This window comes from Erpetoichthys calabaricus, chromosome 4 (genome assembly GCF_900747795.2).
Source record: "Erpetoichthys calabaricus chromosome 4, fErpCal1.3, whole genome shotgun sequence".
NCBI lineage: Eukaryota > Metazoa > Chordata > Cladistia > Polypteriformes > Polypteridae > Erpetoichthys > Erpetoichthys calabaricus.
This window is the reverse complement of record NC_041397.2, coordinates 205481546-205505016: the sequence shown is the minus strand read 5'-3', so window position 1 is coordinate 205505016 and position 23471 is coordinate 205481546. Positions and strand designations below refer to the sequence as shown.

The 23471-nt window shown below is 37.0% G+C and overlaps 1 protein-coding gene across 2 annotated transcripts in view; it reads right to left on the bottom strand.

The window, feature by feature from the left end:
* Positions 1-23471, bottom strand: part of hlcs (holocarboxylase synthetase (biotin-(proprionyl-CoA-carboxylase (ATP-hydrolysing)) ligase)) — a 246349-nt gene that overhangs the window by 143659 nt on the left and 79219 nt on the right. For both annotated transcript variants that reach the window (XM_028800229.2, XM_051926839.1), the window contains exon 6: positions 9365-9636. In XM_028800229.2, coding sequence (XP_028656062.1) covers positions 9365-9636 — 272 coding nt within the window. The remainder of the gene's footprint in view (positions 1-9364; positions 9637-23471) is intronic.

Below are 23471 nucleotides of genomic sequence, written 5' to 3'. Positions count from 1 at the left end.
TTTATTGGGTCCCCTGACCTGTTTTTTAGTGTCTCTGTTTTAATTCTCTCTTAATGTTTGTTTTTTTTAATATTTTGCTTTTAGTCTTGCTTGTTTTAATTGTACAGCGCTTCGGTCAGTTGTAATGCTGTGTTTTTAAGCGCTTAACAAATAAAAATGGTATGGTATGACTGTACACACACACACACACACACACATATATATATATATATATATATATATAGATATATATATATATATATATATATATATATATATATATATATATATATATATATATATATATATATATATACACACATACATACACACACACACACAGTGGAACCTCGGTTTGCAAGTAACTTGGTTTATGAGTGTTTTGCAAGACGAGCTAAAATTATTTAATAAATTTTGACTTGATAAAGTACCGCTTAGAATTAAGGCCAAAAAGTTCTATCTTGGTCTCATCAGACCAGAGAATCTTATTTCTCACCATCTCAGAGTCCTTCAGGTGTCTTTTAGCAAACTCAATGCGGGCTATCATGTGTCTTGCACTGAGGTATGTGTGGAGACAACCAGGCACTGCTCATCACTTGTCCAATACAGTCCCCGCAGTGAAGCATGGCGGTGGCAGCATCATGCTGTGGGGGTGTTTTTCAGCTGCAGGGACAAGACGACTGGTTGCGATCGAGGGAAAGATGAATGCGGCCAAGTACAGGGATATCCTGGACAAAAACCTTCTCCAGAGTGCTAAGGACCTCAGACTGGGCCGAAGGTTTACCTTCCAACAAGACAATGACCCTAAGCACACAGCTAAAATAACGAAGGAGTGGCTTCACAACAACTCTGACTGTTCTTGAATGGCCCAGCCAGAGCCCTGACTTAAACCCAATTGAGCATCTCTGGAGAGACCTAAAAATGGCTGTCCACCAACGTTTACCATCCAACCTGACAGAACTGGAGAGGATCTGCAAGGAGGAATGGCAGAGGATCCCCAAATCCAGGTGTGAAAAACTTATTGCATCTTTCCCAAGAAGACTCATGGCTGTATTAGCTCAAAAGGGTGCTTCTAGTAAATACTGAGCAAAGGGTCTGAATACTTAGGACCATGTGATATTTCAGTTTTTCTTTTTTAATAAATCTGCAACAATTTCAAAAATTCTTTTTTTTGTCTGTCAATATGGAGTGCTGTGTGTACATTAATGAGGGAAAAAATTAATTTAAATGATTTTAGCAAATGGCTGCAATATGACAAAGAGTGAAAAACTGAAGGGGGTCTGAATACTTTCCGTACCCACTGTACACACACATATATATATATATATATATATACACACACACACACACACACATATATATATGTATATACATATACTGGGGGGCCAAGCCTGGTAGGCATCCCCACTTGTGGCCAAAATCACGAAATTCTAGAAATATGCAAGACAAAAATTAATTATTACTTAACGGAGTAAAAATCATGAAATGAGAATAACATATTTACTCTCTTACCGATTGGAATATTCCCGTTACTGAGGTCCACTATGCTCGATGAGTATTTATAAGAGACTAAATAAACAATCCATTCGTTTTAACTGATGTTCTTATAGATTAAAAAAAAACTTTTATTTTATTTTTTTTTAAATGACTCATTTAAATAACAGGAAAAATCGTGAAAATTAAACTGGTATGCAATGGGTCATCATAACTCGACCTTCAGCTAACTAAATCACATAAATACAAACACTGTTGTTATGAATAGATCTTTTTTTTTAATAGTTTGTTCCTGTGAAAGAAAGTTTACTTGATCAAAAATAATGTAATTTATTGAATTAAATTATTAAAATAAATTATTGAAATAATAATGATTTATTGAAATTAAAAACCACGACTTTCTTGATATTTTAGTTTATTATATAAAAACGGAACAAGAATCTGAAAATCTAATAACATCAATTTAAAGTTCAATAAATCCTGAAAGGAATGATACCAAACATATATACAGTATGTAGGTTTTAAAATAAATTTAAAGCGTGACAAAAAACGTGACATAAAAATGTCACATAAAATTGTTGCACAAAAAAGTTGCACTTTTAGGCTTAGGATTTTATATATTTATATATATTTACCCGATTTGGTCGCAACCCGAACGTAATTTCCCCATAAGATTGTATGTAAATACAATGAATCCGTTCCAGACCGTACAAACTGTATGTAAATATATATATATTTTTTAAGCACAAAAATAGTTAATTATACCATAGAATGCACAGTGTAATAGTAAACCAAATGTAAAAACACAGAATAACACTGAGAAAATCACTCACTGTAAACTTTTTTTTGAGTTTTAAGCATAGGGAAAAAAATTAAATGCCACTTCTCTTGCGAAACTTTTCAAACCATCCTCTACTGGCTTTAAATTCCTCACCTGCGCCACTCGAAGAAGGATTTTTTTTTTTTTTTTTCCTCAGCAAATCGCCATGAATCTTCCTGGATTTCATGCATATGATCGCCTCGCTTACACTATCCTCTGCAAGTTGCTTTTCGTTCAGCCACACTAGCAACAGTTTTTCCACCTCTTCCAGTACTTGAGGCCTCTTCTTGGTTAACATTATAACTCTTTTTGCAACATCAGCTGCTTTGTTAGGCCCTGTATACGCAAACAAAAAAAATGGGAAACGGAGAATGGGAAATCATTGGCGCATATGAACGCGCGTAGGGAAAAGTGTTTTAGTTCACCACCAGAGCGTGTGCCAAAATTTTGCATCTGTTTACAACCAAACTTTTTGATCGTAACCCGATTTGTACGTGTTTGCAAACATTCATGACCAGAGGTTCTACTGTGTGTGTGTGTATGTATATATATATATATATATATATATATATATATATACACATATATACATACATACATACACATACACTCCCGCGGTGGGTTGGCACCCTGCCCGGGAATGCTTTCTGCCTTGTGCCCTGTGTTGGCTGGGATTGGCTCCAGCAGACCCCCGTGACCCTGTGTTCGGATTCAGCGGGTTGGATAATGGATGGATGGATATATATACACACACTGTCACACACAGTGGGAAGCAGCTAAAGGGCTTGAGTAAGGGCAATTCCGATTCAAACCAGGATGTGACAGAGTGCACTGACTCTTTTTCTCCCTTTCCTGCAGACCAGTCACGGGAGATTCCACCTGGTCCTCTTGACGTCACTTCCAGGATCGAGCCTATGGAAGAAGACCTTGCCGGCTCCGGCCCCTGTGATGTCACGTCCGGGCTAGAGCCTATGGTTGATGACCCTCATGAGCCCAACCCATTTGACCTCACTTCCTGTCTTCCCCTTTAAAAGCCTCCACCTTTTCCCTATTCCCTCAGTTCTGTTTTAGATTCGGTTTTGTGCACATCAGTGCTGTATTCATTTTTATGACATTGCAGCCAGGATACCAATTTTACGGGCAGCGGAATCGTCCACATCTCCTTAGTGCGCGTTCAAGCTCCCCCTTCACAACGCGAGCAGCAGAGACGTGAAGTGGGGAGCATGAAGTGCACCCCCAGAGAGAGGGGTTGGGGGTGGACGAGCGAAGTGAGTAGGGGGCAAAGCCCCCTAGTGTATGTATGTGTGTATATATATATATATATATATATATATATATATATATATATATATATATATATATATATATATATATATATGAATGAGAGAGAGAGAGAGAGAGATTTTTATATTAATACATACATACATATATATTTAGCTAGCTATTACCTGATTCCGATGTTCTACACAAATATTGTGCTTGACCAGTTTATTCTGAGTTTAGTCTTAGGAGACTCTTGTGACTGCAGATTTCACAATCAGTACATCCATCACATTTGTAATTGATCTTACTGTTTTAGTGAGCTGCCCTTTTTAATTCCCTTATTCCAAGAAATTCTGAAATATTTGTACTTTTGCTCAAAACTCTAAATGCTTAAGTCTGCTCCTAAAGTTTGCTCCTTTAATTTTATCCAAATTCTGATACAACTAAATGCTAAAGTAGTGAAATTATTTCATAGTCATATTCACTTGTCTGTAGAAATGTTTCTTAGAATTCAGTGTTGTTTGCATCTGTGTCAGCACCAATGTGATTTCTGTAGGTGCCTCATCGGATGCTGTGCAAAACTAAATAAAAAAAAAATGACAGTAATAAATTATTATTATTAAAATGTTTATTGCAACTCAAATTTGTCTTAATAAGCATTTGTTTGCAATTTTCTATAATATGCTTAAAGTAATTATATACAGTATCTACAGAAACATAGCTAATTTGTTTCTTGTGAAATTTTCTTTGAGCTGGGTGCTGCAAGCACCTATTCCTGGCTGAGGGGCTGGACCAATTGCCCCTTACAATGTCCTCTATACCCTTGGATGTGTGTGCACATGTTTAAACTGAATTTTCCATTTTAGCAGTGGAGCTTCACGATCATTGTCTTATATTAAAGTAAGGATTGCCTGTTATTTGTCTTTTTTTAAATTGCACTTCCAATTCAAGCCAAGCCTTTTACATAGTCAAGTCCCTGCATCCCTTGCCAGTGAGGAATTACAAAAAATCCATTTGCTCCCTTAAGGGTAGCCACAGTAATCGGAGACATAAAAAGAAAGAAGACCAATATTAGGAATGCATTAAGCACAAAAACATGCTAAATTTGAAAAATACACCTTAGAAGGTATATGAATTTGCATGTTTAGCTAGTGAAACATTATTAGTCACACTAGCCGATGCCCACCGTAGCATACGGCGATGTAAGAATAGGAACGGAGAACGGTGAGAAAGGAATTCAGAAATCCACAAGAAATAAATACTTCTTCAAAGACGCAGTGTGCATGTAGAATTTCCGGCCAAGCAGGATTACATGTGAAAGTGATAAATAAATCAGGCTTTCCGAATTTATGTACTATGGCCATGGCATCCTGATAGTTTTGTTGCATGTATCTTGGACTTCCTGGAAATGTGAACGGTAATATGATCATTTTGCCTACACGTACATTGTTATTTTCAGCGTTTGCTTGCAGTGTGTGTGATAGTCGTTTGTATTGTTCCACACACAGATCTTGTTGATTTAATCTGAGATAGTTGAGACGCATGCCCTCTGCTTTAACATACGCATCTATGACGTACTGTTGGAATAGTTTGCCGCTGGAGTGCAAAATACTAAACGTATTCCTCATTGCTAATCTGTATGCGTAAAACTGGCATTGAGTAAGCCTTATTCGCTTGGCAGTTCTTTTATTGGGAACATGTTGTAAATCTTTGTGCCAGCCAATGTCTCTGTAAGGGAATAAAAGTGGGTAAACCATAGGATCGCAATTCATATTGAGCGTGGAAATCTATTTACAGGAGTTGCCTATGGGATAGATGCAAATGTCCCTTCGGCAGGCGTTTCGCCATCTTCTCCGGCGAAAATCGCTGCAACATTGGTGTGATATGTCGGGGCATTGTATTGTAAATCCTGCCTAGGATTTTCCTTGAAAACCATTCGTACAGATGCTGTTGGATTGGACTGAGCGATTTCATGCATGTGTTTGTATGATGTAGCGAAGCGGTTGATGGTTCTGAGCATGGAATCTAGCTGGAGATGTACATTTCACTGCATGCAGAGTTTTCTTTATTTTGTAATGGTACTTCAGTAGCTTGCGCTGTGTCAAAAACATACCACTGTCCATATCCTGGAGAGGTTGAAGTGTTAGCATATAGTGGAGAGATTTGGTGATAAATTTGCCCGTGTATTTTAAAATAGTATGGTCTGTGGCCAGGAGGTTGAGTTTTCTGTGCACCCATGGAAGCAAACGCCAAAGAAGAGTTGTACTCTCGAATGTGTAAGAAGCTGTTGTAAAGACATAGATGGCTCCAGCAAAGGTGGTAAAGCTACTTTACCATTGTGGCAGCACCTTGAGTACTTGTTGTACTACGCTCAGCAGGCCAGTATAGTGCATGACATGGAAGACGACGAATAGGAATCGAGAAATGCCGTGTCGGCTGCGTGTGGGCGGGACCGGTTTTGAAGAGGAGATGCAGGTAGTGTGGGGAAGGGTTTGGAAGAGGACGAATAGTAATCAAGAAATGCCATGTCGGCTGCATGTGGGCGGGACCGGTTTTGAAGTGGAAGTAGGACGAACCAGAAGAGAAATATATATAAGAGATAGGTCAATGTTTATGATGGAGAACTCTGCACTTGTACATGAAAATTCTGGAGTGGCTCAACCACAATTTTCATGCCATAAAAAAGCAAACTCTATAGAAAAAGGTTAAATTAAAAATAAACTGGCAAAGAAAATGTAAGCATTCAAACTTATGTCAAAAAGTACAAATATTTATGAACTTCTTAGAAAGTTTTTTTTAGTCCAGATACCCTAAAGAATAAAACCAGAATAACCCCATAGCCATAAAGACAGCATGTCCAAGTTTGTTCAGTCTAATATACACAAAGTAGGGCTATTAGTTAAACATAGCTGAGCCTTTTAAAAAGATTTATTAGCAATTTAAATAAAAGGTTACATGGTGAAAATGCATAATTATATATTTTCTTTTTGTATTAATCATTCTTTTTGGTTACTCCTATTTTATTGGAGGTAGCACATGTATTTTATTTATTTATTTTTATTTTGTTGAATAGATGCACTACATGTTTTTTTTAAAAGTACTTTAAATCATAAAATGTTTATTGCATAAATGTACACTCAAAGCCTACAGAAATTTAAAGCAAAGTAACTGAGTAGTACCTGAGTAGTTTCTGAATTATTAATTTACTTGTATTCAAGTAAATTATTATAAAAGTAGATTTACTTTTATTTGAATAACAGTATTTCTACTTGTGTACTGGTTTGGGATTTCAACCCACCTCTGTTCATAAGAGAAAAAAACATTGATCAGATCCATTTCTAAATCCGCTTAAATTAGTTCAGGGTTTTGGGGGCTAGAGCCTGTATCATATGTAATAAAATGTTTAATCTTCCATTATCAAAAAAAAAAAAAAAGATTTTCAGACATTTTTCAGTATAATTTAAGCAATGCTTCTGTAATTTTGAATATCCAGATTTTGTGAACCATTCCATCAGTGGCTCTAAAACTACTGACTCAGATCTAACCTATACTACTACTACTACAGAAACAACACATGCTAACAGAAGACTGCCTTGCAAAAGCTGAGTCAACATACAGCTTTTATAATCCAATGCCTGCCATATTCTGACTTCTCCCATGTGTTCCTATACATTGTACCTTAAGCTTTTGCCACATTTGTCACAGTGAAAACCTGGTTCAAATATCTGACTTTACTGTCATTTTTTCTGTGCTATATTAATGGTTATAACTGCCTTTCCACACCTGCCAGATTAATTTCTCAATATGCTTGGATATACATACATTACAACTGGATATAAAATACAGTACATAAACAAGGAAGAATGTTATGATTTTTGATACTATTCACAGCAAAAAGATTTGTTTACTGGAGTTTTACTGAACACTAAAGGCAATTTGTCCTCTTGCCTTTGTGTCACAATCTTAGTAGTGATCACCCATTCCAATGCTCTGGTGCAGATAATGTAGAATTTTAGAAAAGTTTATACAGTAGAAACAGATCCAAGACAAAAAGAAGTGGGCAGGAGTGTCAGGAGTGGGCAGGAGGAGGAGTATAGGGACCTAATCAATGACTTTGTTAAATGGTGCGACTCAAACCACCAACACCTGAACACCAGCAAAACCAAGGAGCTGGTGGTGGATTTTAGGAGGCCCAGACCCCTCATGGACCATGAGAGGTGACTGTGTGCAGATGGTGCAGATCTATAAATACCTGGGAATGCAGCTGGATGATAAATTAGACTGGACTGCCAATACTGATGCTCTGTGTAAGAAAGGACAGAGCCGGTTATACTTCCTTAGAAGGCTGGCGTCCTTCAACATCTGCAATAAGATGCTACAGATGTTCTATCAGACGGTTGTGGCGAGCGCCCTCTTCTACGCGGTGGTGTGCTGGGGAGGCAGCATTAAGAAGAAAGACGCCTCACGGCTGGACAAACTGGTGAGGAAGGCAGGCTCTATTGTTGGAATGGAGCTAGACAGTTTGACATCTGTGGCAAAGCGACGGGCGCTCAGCAGGCTCCTATCAATTATGGAAAATCCACTGCATCCACTAAACAGTGTCATCTCTAGACAGACAGACAGACAGACAGACAGACAGACACACACACACACACACACACACACACACACACACACACACACACACACACACACACACACACACACACACACACACACACACACACACACACACTTACTTTATTAATCCCAGGGGGAAATTCACATAATCCAGCAGCAAAAAATATTAAATTAAAGAGTAATAAAAAATGCAGGTAAAAAACAGACAATAACTTGAATAATGTTCCACGTTTACCCCCTCTGGTGGAATTGAAGAGTCGCATAGTTTGGGGGAGGAATGATCTTCTCAGTCTGTCAGTGGAGCAGGACAGTGACAGCAGTCTGTCGCTGAAACTGCTCCTCTGTCTGGAGATGACACTGTTTAATGGATGTAGTGGATTCTCCATAATTGATAGGAGCCTGCTGAGTGCCCGTTGCTCTGCTACGGATGTCAAACCGTCCAGCTCTATGCCAACAATAGAGCCTGCCTTCCTCACCAGTTTGTCCAGGCGTGAGGCATAATACATAATAATACATAATACAGACTGCTGTCACTGTCCTGCTCCACTGACAGACTGAGGAGATCGTTCCTCCCCCAAACTATGCAACTCTTCAATTCCACCCAGGGGGGTAAACGTTAACATTATATAAAGTTATTGTCTGTTTTTTCCTGCATTATTATCAATCTTTAATTTAATATTGTTTTTTGTATCAGTAAGGTGCTGCTGGAGTATGTGAATTTCCCCTTGGGATTAATAAAGTATCTATCTATCTAAGAACAGGAAAAACAGCTAAATTGCTAAATCTATGCAGCAAGACAAAACCAAATTCAATTACTTAATTTCACTTAATTAATATTTTAAAGATCACTTCAGCAATAAATAATCTAACAGGAATCAAATAAATGCTATGTTCAAAAAGCAAGATGATAAATTCTGATACAAATTTCAATCCAAATGCAAGCTGTTCAAGGCAGAATGCCAAATATAAATATGCCACATACTGTAATATAACAAAACAATGTACTTATTTAACTGACTTATTTAAAAGATAAAATATTAAATCCAACAAATTAAAAAAATTGACAAACCAAAGTACTAATTTTAAATAAAAATATGAGGGGGAAGTACAACAAAACAACACCTTGTGTATCAATATTACTAAAAAATGAGAAAAAAACAAAACATGACCAGTATATTTATACTTTACCCGTCAAGAAGGTCCATGGTTGTTGGAGTCACTTCAGCAAAAAGTACAATTTTCCCCAAATACTTTGTCTGTAGATTTTCATAGTACAAATGATGGTTAAAATGTTCAGAGCAAAAATCAAAGAACTGGGTAATCAAAGGAATTAAATCTTCTGCTGGCTCAATCTTTGGTTCATGTTTTGTAGTAACTTTAAGAGAAAGTTTGGGACTCTTCAGTATATTTTCAATATCCAGTCTGGTTGTCAACCACTTTAAGAAATAATTGTGTACTTCCTGAAAGAGAAATAATCACACCATTATTGAAATGAAATAATACTCTGAATGCAGATCACTATATTTCAATAGTAAAATTAATTTTAATACACAAAAAATTTTCAATGCTAATTAAAAAATTAAAATGTATGACCACAAAAATCACTCCAAAATGCTGTTCACTTGAATTTAGCTGTATTTATAATATTAGACGTCTACCTGTGTCCATGATCCATCTGTATATAATGCTGCTGGACTGGTAGTGACCTGAAATTACTATATGTGTGAGATCAACTGAAAGTTACAAATGGATGCAACATTTAAAAAAAAAAATTCGGAAGTCAATGACAAACAAGTATTTGTTCGTTTTTAACCCTTTTGTTTATAATTTGAAAATATTTAAAAACAAATATCAAAAGTCTTGGCTGGACAGTGTTCTCACGAATGGCTAAACAGGATATCAAAACACTTACATGGAACTATCATTTTTAATGGAGAGAGAATGGGTAACATAGTAATGTAATAGCAAATGTACTTTGCTTTGCAGAATTCAGACACTTTACTAATTCTAATTTTACTCAATAACAAATGATAAAATGAAATTTTACTCACTGTTTTATTTGTATTGTGGAGCATTGAAACTCAACATTTGTTTTTTAAAATATGACACATTTTTATGTTAGAAATAATCTCAAACATGAAAAAATAGGGAAATATGTAATTTGCGTAAGAATTCAGTTCCTGTGCTTTGGAAGCTGTAAGTTTCCACAGCTCTAAATTTACAAAGGTGTAAATCAGTATGTTTAATCAGTATGTACAAATGTGTTCTGCCATAAATGACATCTAATTAATTTAATTAAAACATTGTGCCTTACAGACAGTTCTATCTGAATATATTTTGCCTCCCTGTAGCTTTAAATGAGAATACTAAACAGGAAAAAATACTGATTAATGGATGAGGAATTGAATATTTTGGTTAACAATCATGGTTTATGCCATTCCTGCCCAATATAAAACCAGATATTTTTAAGCCTCTCTGCCTGAATTTGTCAAACACACAAACACACACATTAGGGACAATAGTGTCTCCTACCAGTAGTGGCTATTTTACTAAATCTAGTCAAAAGTAATAAAGACAATTTGGAAAAAGGTACTGAGAACCCAAGAACACATTAAAGAATCTGCTGGCCTCTCATCTTTAGGCCAAGGTCAGTGTTTGTGAATTCATCTTTCAGAAAGACACCAGACAAAAATGGGATCCATATATAGTAAAAAGGAAGAAACTACAGCTCACTAATATGAACTCAATGGCTCACCTCAAGATTTCACAAAGATGATAAGTTCTGAATAGAGCAGACAAACATTTTAGTTTTTTGGCTGTGATGGGCTTCATTATGCCTATAGAAAGCTTAAACTGCATTCCATGGACCTCATAGAAAAGTTTGAGAATAGTGTGATGGTGTTATTTTGGGGGGTGTTGTGTTCTGTCAAGAAAAAGCTATCCTGCTGATATTGAGGAAAGTCTGTACCCTGTTAAAAAAACACAATTTCACACATTCCTTTTTTTCTTTCAAATGTGGATATGTTATATGTCATTGGAAATATCTCAGTCACTGCTATAAAATGGTATAAAGCTTCCAATGGCACGACCCAATGAACAACCCAACTGTAAATGCCAACTACATTTTGCTTAGCACATTTATTTACCTGTTCTTTTACATCGAATATCTTGTTAATGCTTCATCGAGCGGTGATGTGCTTGGGCTACTGTTATTCAGCAGAAAATGTTATAAATGATGATATATAACATGTCTATATTCGCTGTTGCTTTGTGACGTTATTTGCAACAACACATGTAAACTGAAAAGGTTGTTTTGCATGTCAGGGCAGAAGCTTTTGTTCCAACATAACCATATTGGGAGTTGTTGGAAATGTCACGTTCCCAGCTACCAAACAGTGCAAAGTTTGAGACGGAATTATCCACGGAGAAAGTGCCACCCTTGCCAGAAATGCCAGATGGTAGGTACCTACAACTTCCACCTGTAGTTTAATTATGGCGTTTTACTCAGCAGTCATTTGTCAGAGAGAAACATGCAAGGACTCCTTTTTTCAGCAGAACCTGCTGTAAGTACTGAAATGTCATGGGTATATTTTTGCTGCTGTTTTGTGCAGTAATATGGCGAAACACACGAAAATCCGGCGAACAGTGTGACATTTTTTCTGGTTTTTGGCTGTGGCAGCCCAGTGTTCAGTCGAAGCTACTGATGAAGGTATCTTTTGAAATCTACTGGTTTGAAACCTTTTAAATGATGTATAACACTTGGGTATTCCTTTTTCAGAAAAGTTACTAGACTGGTTTTAATTTTTTGTTGCCCTTGTATGATGCTGCATACGTATGATTTCATGCCAGATTAAAAGTCAACTGTACATACTGTAACAATGTGATCACTATGAGTTAGTGCTGGGCAGTATAGCCAAAATTCTATATCACGGTATTTTGCAAAATTACAGTACAGTAATCCCTCGCTATATCGCGCTTCGCCTTTCGCGGCTTCACTCCATCGCGGATTTTATATGTAAGCATATTTTAATATATATCGTGGATTTTTCGCTGCTTCGCAGGTTTCTGAGGACAATGGGTCTTTTAATTTCTGGTACATGCTTCCTCAGTTGGTTTGCCCAGTTGATTTCATACAAGGGACGCTATTGGTAGATGGCTGAGAAGCTACCCAACTTACTTTTCTTTCTCTCTCTCTCTTGCGCTGACTATCTGTGTGAGCAGGGGGGCTGTTCGCACACCTAGACGATACGGACGCTCGTCTAAAAATGCTGAAAGATTATCTTCACGTTGCTACCTTCTGTGTGCAGCTTTTAAGTATGCTGAACAGTGCTTCGCATATTTAAAAGCTCAAACGGCACATATTGATTTTTTTATCTGACTCTCTCTATCTCTCTCTCTCTCTGCTCCTGACGGAGGGGGTGTGAGCTGCCGCCTTCAACAGCTTTGTACCGGCGGTGCTTCGCATACTTACAAGCCAAACAGCCCTATTGAATTGTTTGCTCCTTTGAAGAGGAAGATATGTTTGCATTCTTTTAATTGTGAGACTGAACTGTCATTTCTGTCTTGTCATGGAGCACAGTTTAAACTTTTGAAAAAGAGACAAATGTTTGTTTGCAGTGTTTGAATAACGTTCCTGTCTCTCTACAACCTCCTGTGTTTCTGCGCAAATCTGTGACCCAAGCATGACAATATAAAAATAACCATATAAACATATGGTTTCTACTTCGCGGATTTTCTTATTTCGCGGGTGGCTCTGGAACGCAACCCCCGCGATGGAGGAGGGATTACTGTATACCGGTTTCACAGTATAACCACATTTTCCACTGCAATTACTATAGTAGACTGGCTAAGAATAACCTATTCCACTGCCATGATAATTGTACAAAAAAAAAAACATTTTAATGTGCACACAAGTATTAATACAGATTTGCATGGTCCCATAAAGTGACAGTTTTCAAGGGTGGCACTAATGAAGAGAAGAAATCACATTGCATGACAGATGCAGTCAAAATATAGAACCTTTTTCTTGAACAAATTTTGCAAACAACTTAAATTAAAATTGTGACAACATATTTTCAACCATCCAAAGAGGCACTTAGACTTAGTAAAATATCCAGAGGTGCTTGTCAAAAGTTGTATTGCACTGAACATGTCTTAGAAAAGGAATAAATAGTAAATATTTTTTGTAAACCAACTACACTTTCTGTTAATGTTAATAATCTCTGTCCATTGACACGTTAAAGTGACTTTTTAAACAACTTTACCATCATTAGACCGCATAATATTTAAACTAATAAATAATAACAATAAAATAAATAATAGTGCAACTTCCAGTAATAATACTATTACTTCAAAACTTCAAGCCCAGGTGCATTACACAGTATTCACCAAATAAAAATAAAATAAAATAAAACAAGTGCAACTTGGTGATGACATCTTTACCAACTGAACCATCATTTAAGCAAATTGCATTAATATGGACCTTGCTCAAAGCTAAGCTATATACATAAATAATAAAATTGCAACTTGCATTTATAATGCTGTTTGTGATATAGCCCTACGGAATCGTATTAGGGCCACGGTGAAGAAAAAAAAAAACTAAAAAAACTATATGTCGAGAATAAAGTCGACATGTTGACTTTATTCTCGACATTTCCACTTTATCCTCGCCGTTTATGTCGAGATTAAAGTCGACATTTCCACTTTATTCACAGTTTATTTTACAATTAAAGTAGAATGTCGTAAACTAAACTTCATCCTAAAATCAATGTTTAATTTACTAGATTCTCTCAAACCCCGTCATAAGTTAATGTAGCACATTAAATGCTTTGTGTTGTGTTCCCCGACCCAGTTGTTAATCGCTATGCGCTTCTTAAATGGACTTCCTCCACACTAAGAGGAGGCTCCGGCAGCAATCACCACACAGAATCCATTCACTTCATGATATTCCTACTCTCTGAAAATTTAGCATGCTAAGATACTGTATATATTCAATATCATTTTCTGGATGAAATGCATTAAAGCAGGTATTAAACATGCACGGTAGTGAGGCGGTAGTGCTGCTCCCTCGCAGTAAGGGGTCCCCAGGTGTACGTTCGGTGTAGAGAACTTTATGGCAGGTGTGATGAGGCTCCAAAAAACTGGATGTACGAATGGGTATCGCACAGGTTTAACTTAAATATTGTGTAAATGTTGGGTTTGAGATCTGGTGGTCAGAGACACGAACACGGAATTCAATTGATGTTCTTCTGAGTGGGCTTTCTTTATTGCATGCGTGCTGTCTCTTTCTGATGTACCAAACCCTCAGCTCCTATCCTTCCCTTTTCTTTCTCCACCTAACCAATCACCGCACGATAAACATCTTTGTGAAATTAAAACTAGTTATAAACTTAGCCCATGGAGTGTTCAGAACTTAAAAAAAATCTTCGTTATACATGTTTAATTATGCCATCCATTCAGGGTTGTGCCCATCCCAGCAAGCATTGTGTGCGAAGCAGGAGCAAATCCTGCAGGGTCAATATAGCATAACAAAACCCCACATCCTACATGACACTGAAAGGAAACTGAAGCACGCCGAGTAAACCCACCAGAAAAACAAGCAAATTCAAGACAGGGTATACCCGAGAATCCCTAATTGCAAGGCAGCAGTGCAACCTCCACGCCCCCATGCCCCCACATGATTAATACATGCTTTAATGCATTTCATCATGAAAATTATATCAACTATTTATCTTAGCATTCTAAATGTTCAGGGAGCAGGAATATCATGAAATGAATGTATTCTGTACAGCGATCACTGCCTGCGCCTCCTCAATACAAGAGGAAGTCAGTTTAAGAAGCACGTGCCGATTTAACATGGCTCGGGGAACAACACAAAGCATTTAATGTGCTATATAACTTATGACGGGGTTTGAGAAAATCTAGTAAATTAAATATTCATTTTATGATGAAATTTAGTTTACAAAGTTCTACTTTAATGAGAAATTACGAGAATAAAGTCAAAATGTCGACTCTATTCTCGTCATAAGAGTCGAGATTAAAGTGAAAATGTTGAGAATAAAGTCAACATGTCGTCACACTATTACACAGTACCCAGGTACATTACACTGTATTGAGAAAAAAAAAAATAAAACAAGTACAACTTGGCTTGCAGTATTATCCAGTAGTATAGAAACAGTATTCACACATTTGAACATAATGGTCCACATCCGACCTTTTAAAACCAAAGTATCTCCAGGCAACGGACGTGACTCCTTTTTTTCAGCAAAAGTTTTTCTGTGTCATCATGTTCAACTTTATCGTCAGCTACAGCTTCAGTTTCGGAATGTTTTCTGTCCATTTTCACAGCGCAATACCTACACTACCACATATACTCCATTGCATGCCTATTTAGCGGTGTAGCAGTGAAAAAGAGCCCCCGCACAACACCTCCACTAACGCATGTACTCCGTTTTATGTGTTTAGCAGTGTAGCAGTGAAAAAGGTCTCCCCTTGAACAGTTTCCCGCTGCACCACGTTCCAAACTTCGTTTAGGCAATTTAAACCGGTGTTGCGGTATAAGAAAAATCCATATCATAACAAAAATAGCATTCCTAGTTTTCATCCTCTTTCTCTGTACGTTTAGCATTTGTTTGCTCAGAGGTTGATGTGCTTGCTGCTTCCTGAGCAGTTCTTCTTTTCTCCACCCTAGCGGCCCGCTTCTTCTCATTTTTCGTCTACATCTTTTCACGTTAAAGCTGATTAAGTCCATGTTTGTGTTGCAATTACTTAGTACATTTTCTTTAATTTTTCACTTAAGCTGGCACTTTGATGATTTAAGATATGAAGAGGTAGGGAAAGTGACGGGGAAGGTGGTAGGGATGAGAACAGCGCCCTTACGTATGCGCCGCACAGCCGCCATGCTGGCCGCTGCTGAGAGTTGATTGTACAATAAAATAAAAATAAAAAGAGGAATAACCTTGGAGGTCAATCATCACCCCGAAAGCGGATAGTAGACATCACATAGTATATGTGTACCAAATTTCAGTTCAATAGTTCAAACTATTGAGCTACAGATTATTTAAAATCCTGGACAGACAAACGAACAGCCACAGTAGCGTATTATATATAATGATATACACTTAGTATATACATAGACCACAATGCTTATCTGAACTATATTTTCTTATTTTTAAGCCATACAGTAATGCAATAGTCAAAATGACAAAAAGATATCGTAACAGACAGAAGCACCTCTCAAATTCATGGAGCCAAGTACCTGCAGTGGTCTGTGTGTGTGTGTGGTCTGTCTCTTCTGTCTAACCCGTTCATTACAATATACTGCACAAAATCATCATTAAGCTTCAGTTATCTTGTGCTACTGATCTCTTGAGCCGATTACAGCAATTTTAGCTTTCTATTTACTTTCTGAATCTTTTGTTCATTTCTTTTTCTCTGTCACTTTCCAGTGGAGGCTGGTTAGTCTTGTAGCCTTCAAACCCCTGCAGATTTTAGTTTTTTTTTATTTGTTTCTTCTTTCCTCCTGGCAATCGGACCTTACTTTATTCTTTGTTACTTAGTATTGTCTAATCTTATTTTACACTTTTCTTTATTTTTTCATCTTGTAAAGGCTCTTTGAGCTACATCATTCGTATGAAAACGTGCTATAGAAATAAATGTTGTTGTTGATGTCTTATCCTAGTTATTTTACATATTTTTCCAATACAAGAAGTAAAATGAGACACTGCATTGTACTAGAGCCATTTAGAGTGCATAGACAGGAGGAAACTGAGGTTTTTTTTTTTGTTTTTTTTTTAATTAGAAACCCAAGATATGTGTTCTTGAATCACATTCGGCCCCATGAGACTAGGTCTCTAAACATGCATCGGTATCAGTTGAACCTGCACCAATATTATGATGCTGAAACTCTTCCAAGCAAAGTTTGTTTTATTACATTCATTTCTAGTGTAAAAGATCTTGGTAATAGATCTTAACAGACATTTAATGTAAAAGACCTCTTTTTGAAAAGCCACTCGCTTGGCTGATATGCACAATGATGGTAACAAATTGAGTTTAACAATCTACAAGCTAAGCAATTCCATGTGCTTCAACATTCGCAATAAAGCACATTTTAACAAAGGATACATAAAGGCATTGATTTACTCGCTGTTATACTTGAAGTTCATGATTTTCCTGTTAAAATGCTGAATTTCATGTTTTAAGTTTTTCTATTCTGGTCACTGCACAGCAGACATTTTGCTTCCAAATGGTTATACATTTCTCTCTGTAGCCCACAGTGACTGTTTAACAGAGCACTTATACTGTGAGAATTTGCAGATAAGCTTTCACCACTATACCAGCTTCTGTTTTCTTACCAAAGTGATATGCAGGTCATTATTTAGTCTGATTTTTGAAATGCCAACTCTATCAATTTTCGAAAGAGCAGAAGGTCAGCTTTCTAAGACATATAAACTTGCTTCTGTACATTGCAGCAATTGCTTGATAAGAGAATTTCTTTTTCAATAAAAGCATGCCAATGTGCTGCGTTTGTCATCAGCTCAATAAATATTTTTAGACTTGCAGTTTTTTCTCCCAAAATGTAACTGAAACCCTTTGCTAGGCCCATCCAGTAACAATTTGCTCTTGCATATATTCATGCTAAGAGGCAGGGTCTGTTAAAGCCCATTGCGGCACTTCCTGTGTGATTTTGGGCTATACAAAAATAAATTGTATTGTATTGTATTGTACTCTGGCTCTGGAGCATAAACCACACTTGTTATGTAAATAAAAAACTTTCCCAAAATGCCTTGTAGGCTGTGAGCTTATTTAGAGTTCTCAAACGATCAGTCGTGTCTTTGTGTGCATCATAGAAATCTTCATATGTTACACATCCTTTGACAGCAGATACATTTACTTAACAAAATTCTTTTTTCTTTTTTAAAGTCATACCATTTGTGTGTTTTTATGGACCATACATGCCCAGTATAAGCTCTGAGAAATGCTGTTAAACCAGTTATGTGACTTCCCTAGCTGAATGTGTTGTGCTTAAAAAAAATTATATAAGCAAACAACTACAAAAGTAAAAAAGGAAAGTTAGTTAGACTATCAAAGGGCAGGCCAATGTGATAGCTGCACTCGGGTTCCAATCTGGGTAGTTTGTTGTGTGGTAGGTGCGGCAATGCACTGTATCAGCACATGCTGCCACCGCCCCCTTCTCTTTGTCTCTCTCTCTCAAGTTATTGGGCTCAGTTCATGAGCAAAAAGCCGGCTTTGTTGGATCCCAAACAGCTTTATATTAAGTACGAGTAAATGTTAATAAAATTTCCCAATATTATGACTTATATTTGGTGCCCTTATGTTTCTATGTTATTAGAATGCACTTAAATGCTGCTTCTTTTACGATCACCAACCATCTTGTTTAAAGCCAAGTGTCTTATCTTATTGTCCTCCCTGCTCTTCTGCATTTGACTGCAGAATTTTCTAATGTGAGAGGTTAATGTCACTCTTATGACAAGTGGGTATCTGGGAGATATACAAAGTTATAAATTCCAGTAGACTATCAACTCTAACAAACAGGTATGCTTTCTTTCGGTCATCATAATATATGCATATCAATCTGGTGAAGCATTTAAAAGCCAAATAAAGTACAAAATAAATAAAATAGGATAAGCTTATGGCAAGCAAACTCTGGGTAGTATAACAATGAAAATCTACATTAAATAGCACATTTTATATGCAAGCTAGGGCAGTAGTACTCAAAACATTTTTCAGTTGTCTTGGGCTTGTCTGTTGTTATCACAAAATTTTTTTTGGTCTTGATCGAATCAGGTTGCTTTTTTTTCCCCACTCTGCACACAAGTCACATCTGTGTGAAGTTTTCATTAGTACAAGAAGTTATTTTTGTTGCTACTGGTTAGAATCACGTTTGGGAATATCCTCATTAGTTTTATTTATCATTAGTGATAATTATCTTTGTAATAATATCTTATCTTTCATGGGAGCAGTGTTTTATATCTACTATGTTACTTTACTTGATTATGTTTTAAGAATGCTTCTTCTTTACTTGATTATAAAATACTCTGCCTACTTTCATTTTATTTCATAAAATTTTCAACCACATATCGAAACTTTTACTAATACCCTTATCTAAAGCTGCTAGTCACAATAGTTAGTGTACTATTAAACAAGAAACCAAAAAGGCTACACAAGTACTCGCAATGCCTTACTCAGTCAGTCACCTAAAATGCTCCTGTCTCATTAGTGTGCTGCCCAATGAATTAGTCTGCAGTTATTGAGGTCTCCAGGTCACGCTGCATGCTACAACTTTAAGACACAGTTGCTTTAATGATAATAATACAACATCTTAAGTTCCATTTTTCTGTGCACACTATCACAAATTAGATAGAAGGAACTGAAAAGTGATTCTACAATAACCCTGCCTTCTTTAAACTCAGTCTAGGATGATGAACAACAATTTCTTGAAGGAAAAAAAATCATTGGCTATATTTAAAACTTCTGTTTAGCTTTCAGTGAATGAAAATCTCCCTGTACTGCATGAAATGTGTTTTGTGCAGTGAAAAACTCTTTTTCAGGAACTCTTCATCAACTGTCAAAAACAAAGATGTAAAGGCGGTCTTGCCTGAGCAAATGCTGAGAGTTTGTTCAAAACCACATACTACCACATTAAATAGAAAGTCAGAATAGTGTCTGTGGTAGAGGTATACAGACTATTTTAACTCTTTCAGGGCTGGTGTCGACTTTCTCGAAATTCAGGGGCAGAGGACGATAATCTGCTGTAAACCACGACAAAATTCGCCGTTACGTTTTAGTTCAACTCTCTTTGCTCGAAGGAAAGTTCGCTTCATTGATTTAACTTCAATTGCCTCTGCGTGCGTGAGTAGCAAGGAGCAAACAACCTCTAAAATGGCATCGACGTCTGGCGAGAGACCAAAGCAAAGTACTCCATGGATGACGTTTAGCATATTATCGCTGAATCAGACTCTGAATTGTCAGACTCCAATTTTGATTCTGGTGATCGAAAATGAAAGTGAGGTATCAGCATCAGCTGATTGTGATGCTCAACACTTTTTTGTAGCTGATGCGCCAAAGGCAATGTTCGCCTGGAAGGACAGCCACGTACGATGACAAGAGATACAAATCAGATTGCGTCGCACAAAGACAGCCAGGTATCCAGCCCACCACGCATTCCTGCTGGCCGTCGAGCCCCAACAGCAACAACCCCACGTTCAGCCAATACCATCAGCGATGGCGAACAGGCACCAACAGCAGCCACAGCACGCAGCGACCGATGTGTCATGTTGATCTTGGTGTGAAGCCATTGCTTTGTGTGGAAAAAATATTCAGCCCTCAAAGAGTTAACATTCTATTCAGTGAGGTAGGAAGCAATCTCAAAAGCAGCCAATGAAGCATATTGGCATAGTGAAATGGGTAGCCAGGGGTACCTGGCCATCCTAATGGATGCACTGTTACTAAATTAAAGGTAATTTCTCCTTAAAAATGTTTATAAGGCTGCACCTAGTATGCACATTTACAAATACAATCATTAAATCTATCCTACACTAAGCAACTCTTTCCAGCGAATCGTCTATCCTTAAAATAGTACAGACACATCATTCTAGGCAGGGCCTTAGGGGGACATGGATCTATCAAACTGCTAGGCCTGTTTAGTAACAATGTTCTCATGAGAAAAAATACACTCACTTCTGGGTTCTAAAGATGGCCGCCAAAAACGTCACATCCGGCCCTTCCATTTGACACTACTACTGGCTCCTTCTGATGACATCATTGCCCTTACCTCATCACATCTGGTCCACCTTTGATGACGTCATATCCGTCCCACAGTTTCGACCTCATCTCCTGCCAACTCACTTCCAGTCTCCATTTTGTCCTCTGTATAAAAATGCCATTTTGTATTGTAACAATGTCAAAATACGATAAGTTTTTTGATCAATGCAAAAGTCTTCGCATTTTTTCTTTGTCCAATGGACATTATGCAGGGACAGTCCCCAAATCTTTTTCTTTGTGGAAGCCTTTTTATTCCTTATTACTTACAACTTATTAAACCTTACAATGTATGACACACAGCAGCTGTTTATCAAGAATACACAAGACTAACACACTTAACAGTTTTATAAGTAACAGACATTTTGCTGTTAAGATAACAAGAGTATTTGTTAATTAAGCAGCAATTTCAAATTTGTCTTTATCTTTACTTTTTCAATTTGAAAAGATGAGGCACTTAAAACAAGCTCACAGTCCTAACTAAACAAGGTAACAAGGTATCCGTTTTAATTAAAGGACAACATAGAAATGTCTGAATTCATTAAAGTAGCTTTTCTTGCCATTTGTTTAACTGCAGATGATTAACTTCTCAGATTTCTTTCTCAATTTATTACTCCTCTTTCTTTAAAATAAAGACTAATATTTCAATCCTTTCTGTTCTCTTGTAAAACAAGCCTCGACTTGTTTTGTTTACACTACAGGTAGTTCACTAAAAAAGAAACCATGATGTATTATGGCTCATACACCATAATACATCGTGTAAAGGAGCACTGCAACTAAATTACTGTAAAGCCAAGAAAAGCAGGGGCTGAAAAGATCGGATTTAGTGATCAGCCAATTTACCGATCATCGATCAAGTCTCTTTTTTTAAAAAAGTCGGAGTATCTATAGTATTATAATACTTACTTCGCTCACCAACCCCTGGGCCAGTGCTATGCACTAGCCTCTTTGCGGGTCTGCCACTCGCATATGGGGATGCAGATGTACAATTTAAACAGATTTTTATTTTCATGGGAACTGTTACATATGCATAATAGAACTAACTATTTTACATTACAGCGAGTAATTAACCATATTAAAAAATAGTAAAACGTAATAATTTGAAAGTAAATTATGTTTCATGTTGCATTAGAGTTATTCTTTGAGTAATAAGATTTTGTTCTGTTTGGCATTGAAATTAACATGCAAATACTTTTTAAACTTAACTAACTATAAAACATCAGTAAAAACAATTTTTTGAATTCAATTTTTATCAATATTGCATTGAATTTTGATTCTGTGTTTGGACTTTCATTGTGACAACGCAACGAATAACTGCCCGTGATTGAATTTCGTTTCTTTGTTTCTATTAAAAAAAACAATTTTTTCGAATGTTTGGCTCTGAGATTTGTTAATTGTCTTTGCAAAAGCTATTCTAATGAGAAGCTGTTAACGTTTTAATACTAATGGCATATCAAGATCTCCTTTGGTGTCTAATGTTATCCACGGAAGATTTACTACATTACCTTTCTTGGATACATCCTTCTTTCTACAGTAATTTGTGCGTTGGAAGACCAGACTGTGGTACCGGTTATAGATATTCTTCGGGATATTGTAAGTTGATGTTTTCTTGTTCCGCACGATCACCACCAACTGGTTCAGCATAGTCTATTGAATCACATTTAACCAATTTGCCGTGTAACCGATTGACATATTTAGTATTAATTCATTTAGCTTCATCATGTCTCAGTGCTAGGATTGCCCATTTTTGCAGGCTCATTTTTTCTGTTGATAACCTTTCGTGATGACATTCTTCAATAAGATTTAGATATAATACGTCTTCTTTAATTGGGAACTTAAAGTGAGGAAAACGTTAAAATTTATAAGAGCTGAGAGAGCAGGAACTGTGTCTCACAAAAGCATTCACATGAATGAGAGGTGCGAGTACCGTGTGCGTGGTTGGATATGATGATGATGATGGAAAATAAAATGTAACGGCTGAAATCTTAAGAATCACTTCGTAAGACAAGAGTTTGTATCCTTCTCTCTGTAGAGCCACTGAATGAGAGTGTGATCGGTCACCAAGGTAAACTTATGCCCCAACAAATAATAAGGGAGCGCTTACATGGCCCATTGCATCGCCAAACACTCCGTCTCAATATTCAAGTAATTACACTCCCTGGGACCAAAAGGATCAGGCCACACCACTTACTTTTACATTCGCAAACACCACCAAATTCAAGCAACTGTCTGACTTCATCGCATACTACATTCCTCCTTGTTTCGGGTATCAGAAAAGAGTGCATCTGCACCTTAACACCAGGCTCCATAACAATGTACGGCAAGCCCAGTCAGGCCCGGCATGGTGGAAAAGACATCAGTGTTCCTACCTATCAAAGACAGCAACTCCGCTTTCTGCGAGTCAGTCAAATTGTCACCAATAGCAACATCTGTCTGGGACACAGCAACCATGGAATTCAAAACTTGCCCAGGTTTTGCACAGGTTTCCGTCTGCCTGCAAATCCTGACTTTGTAA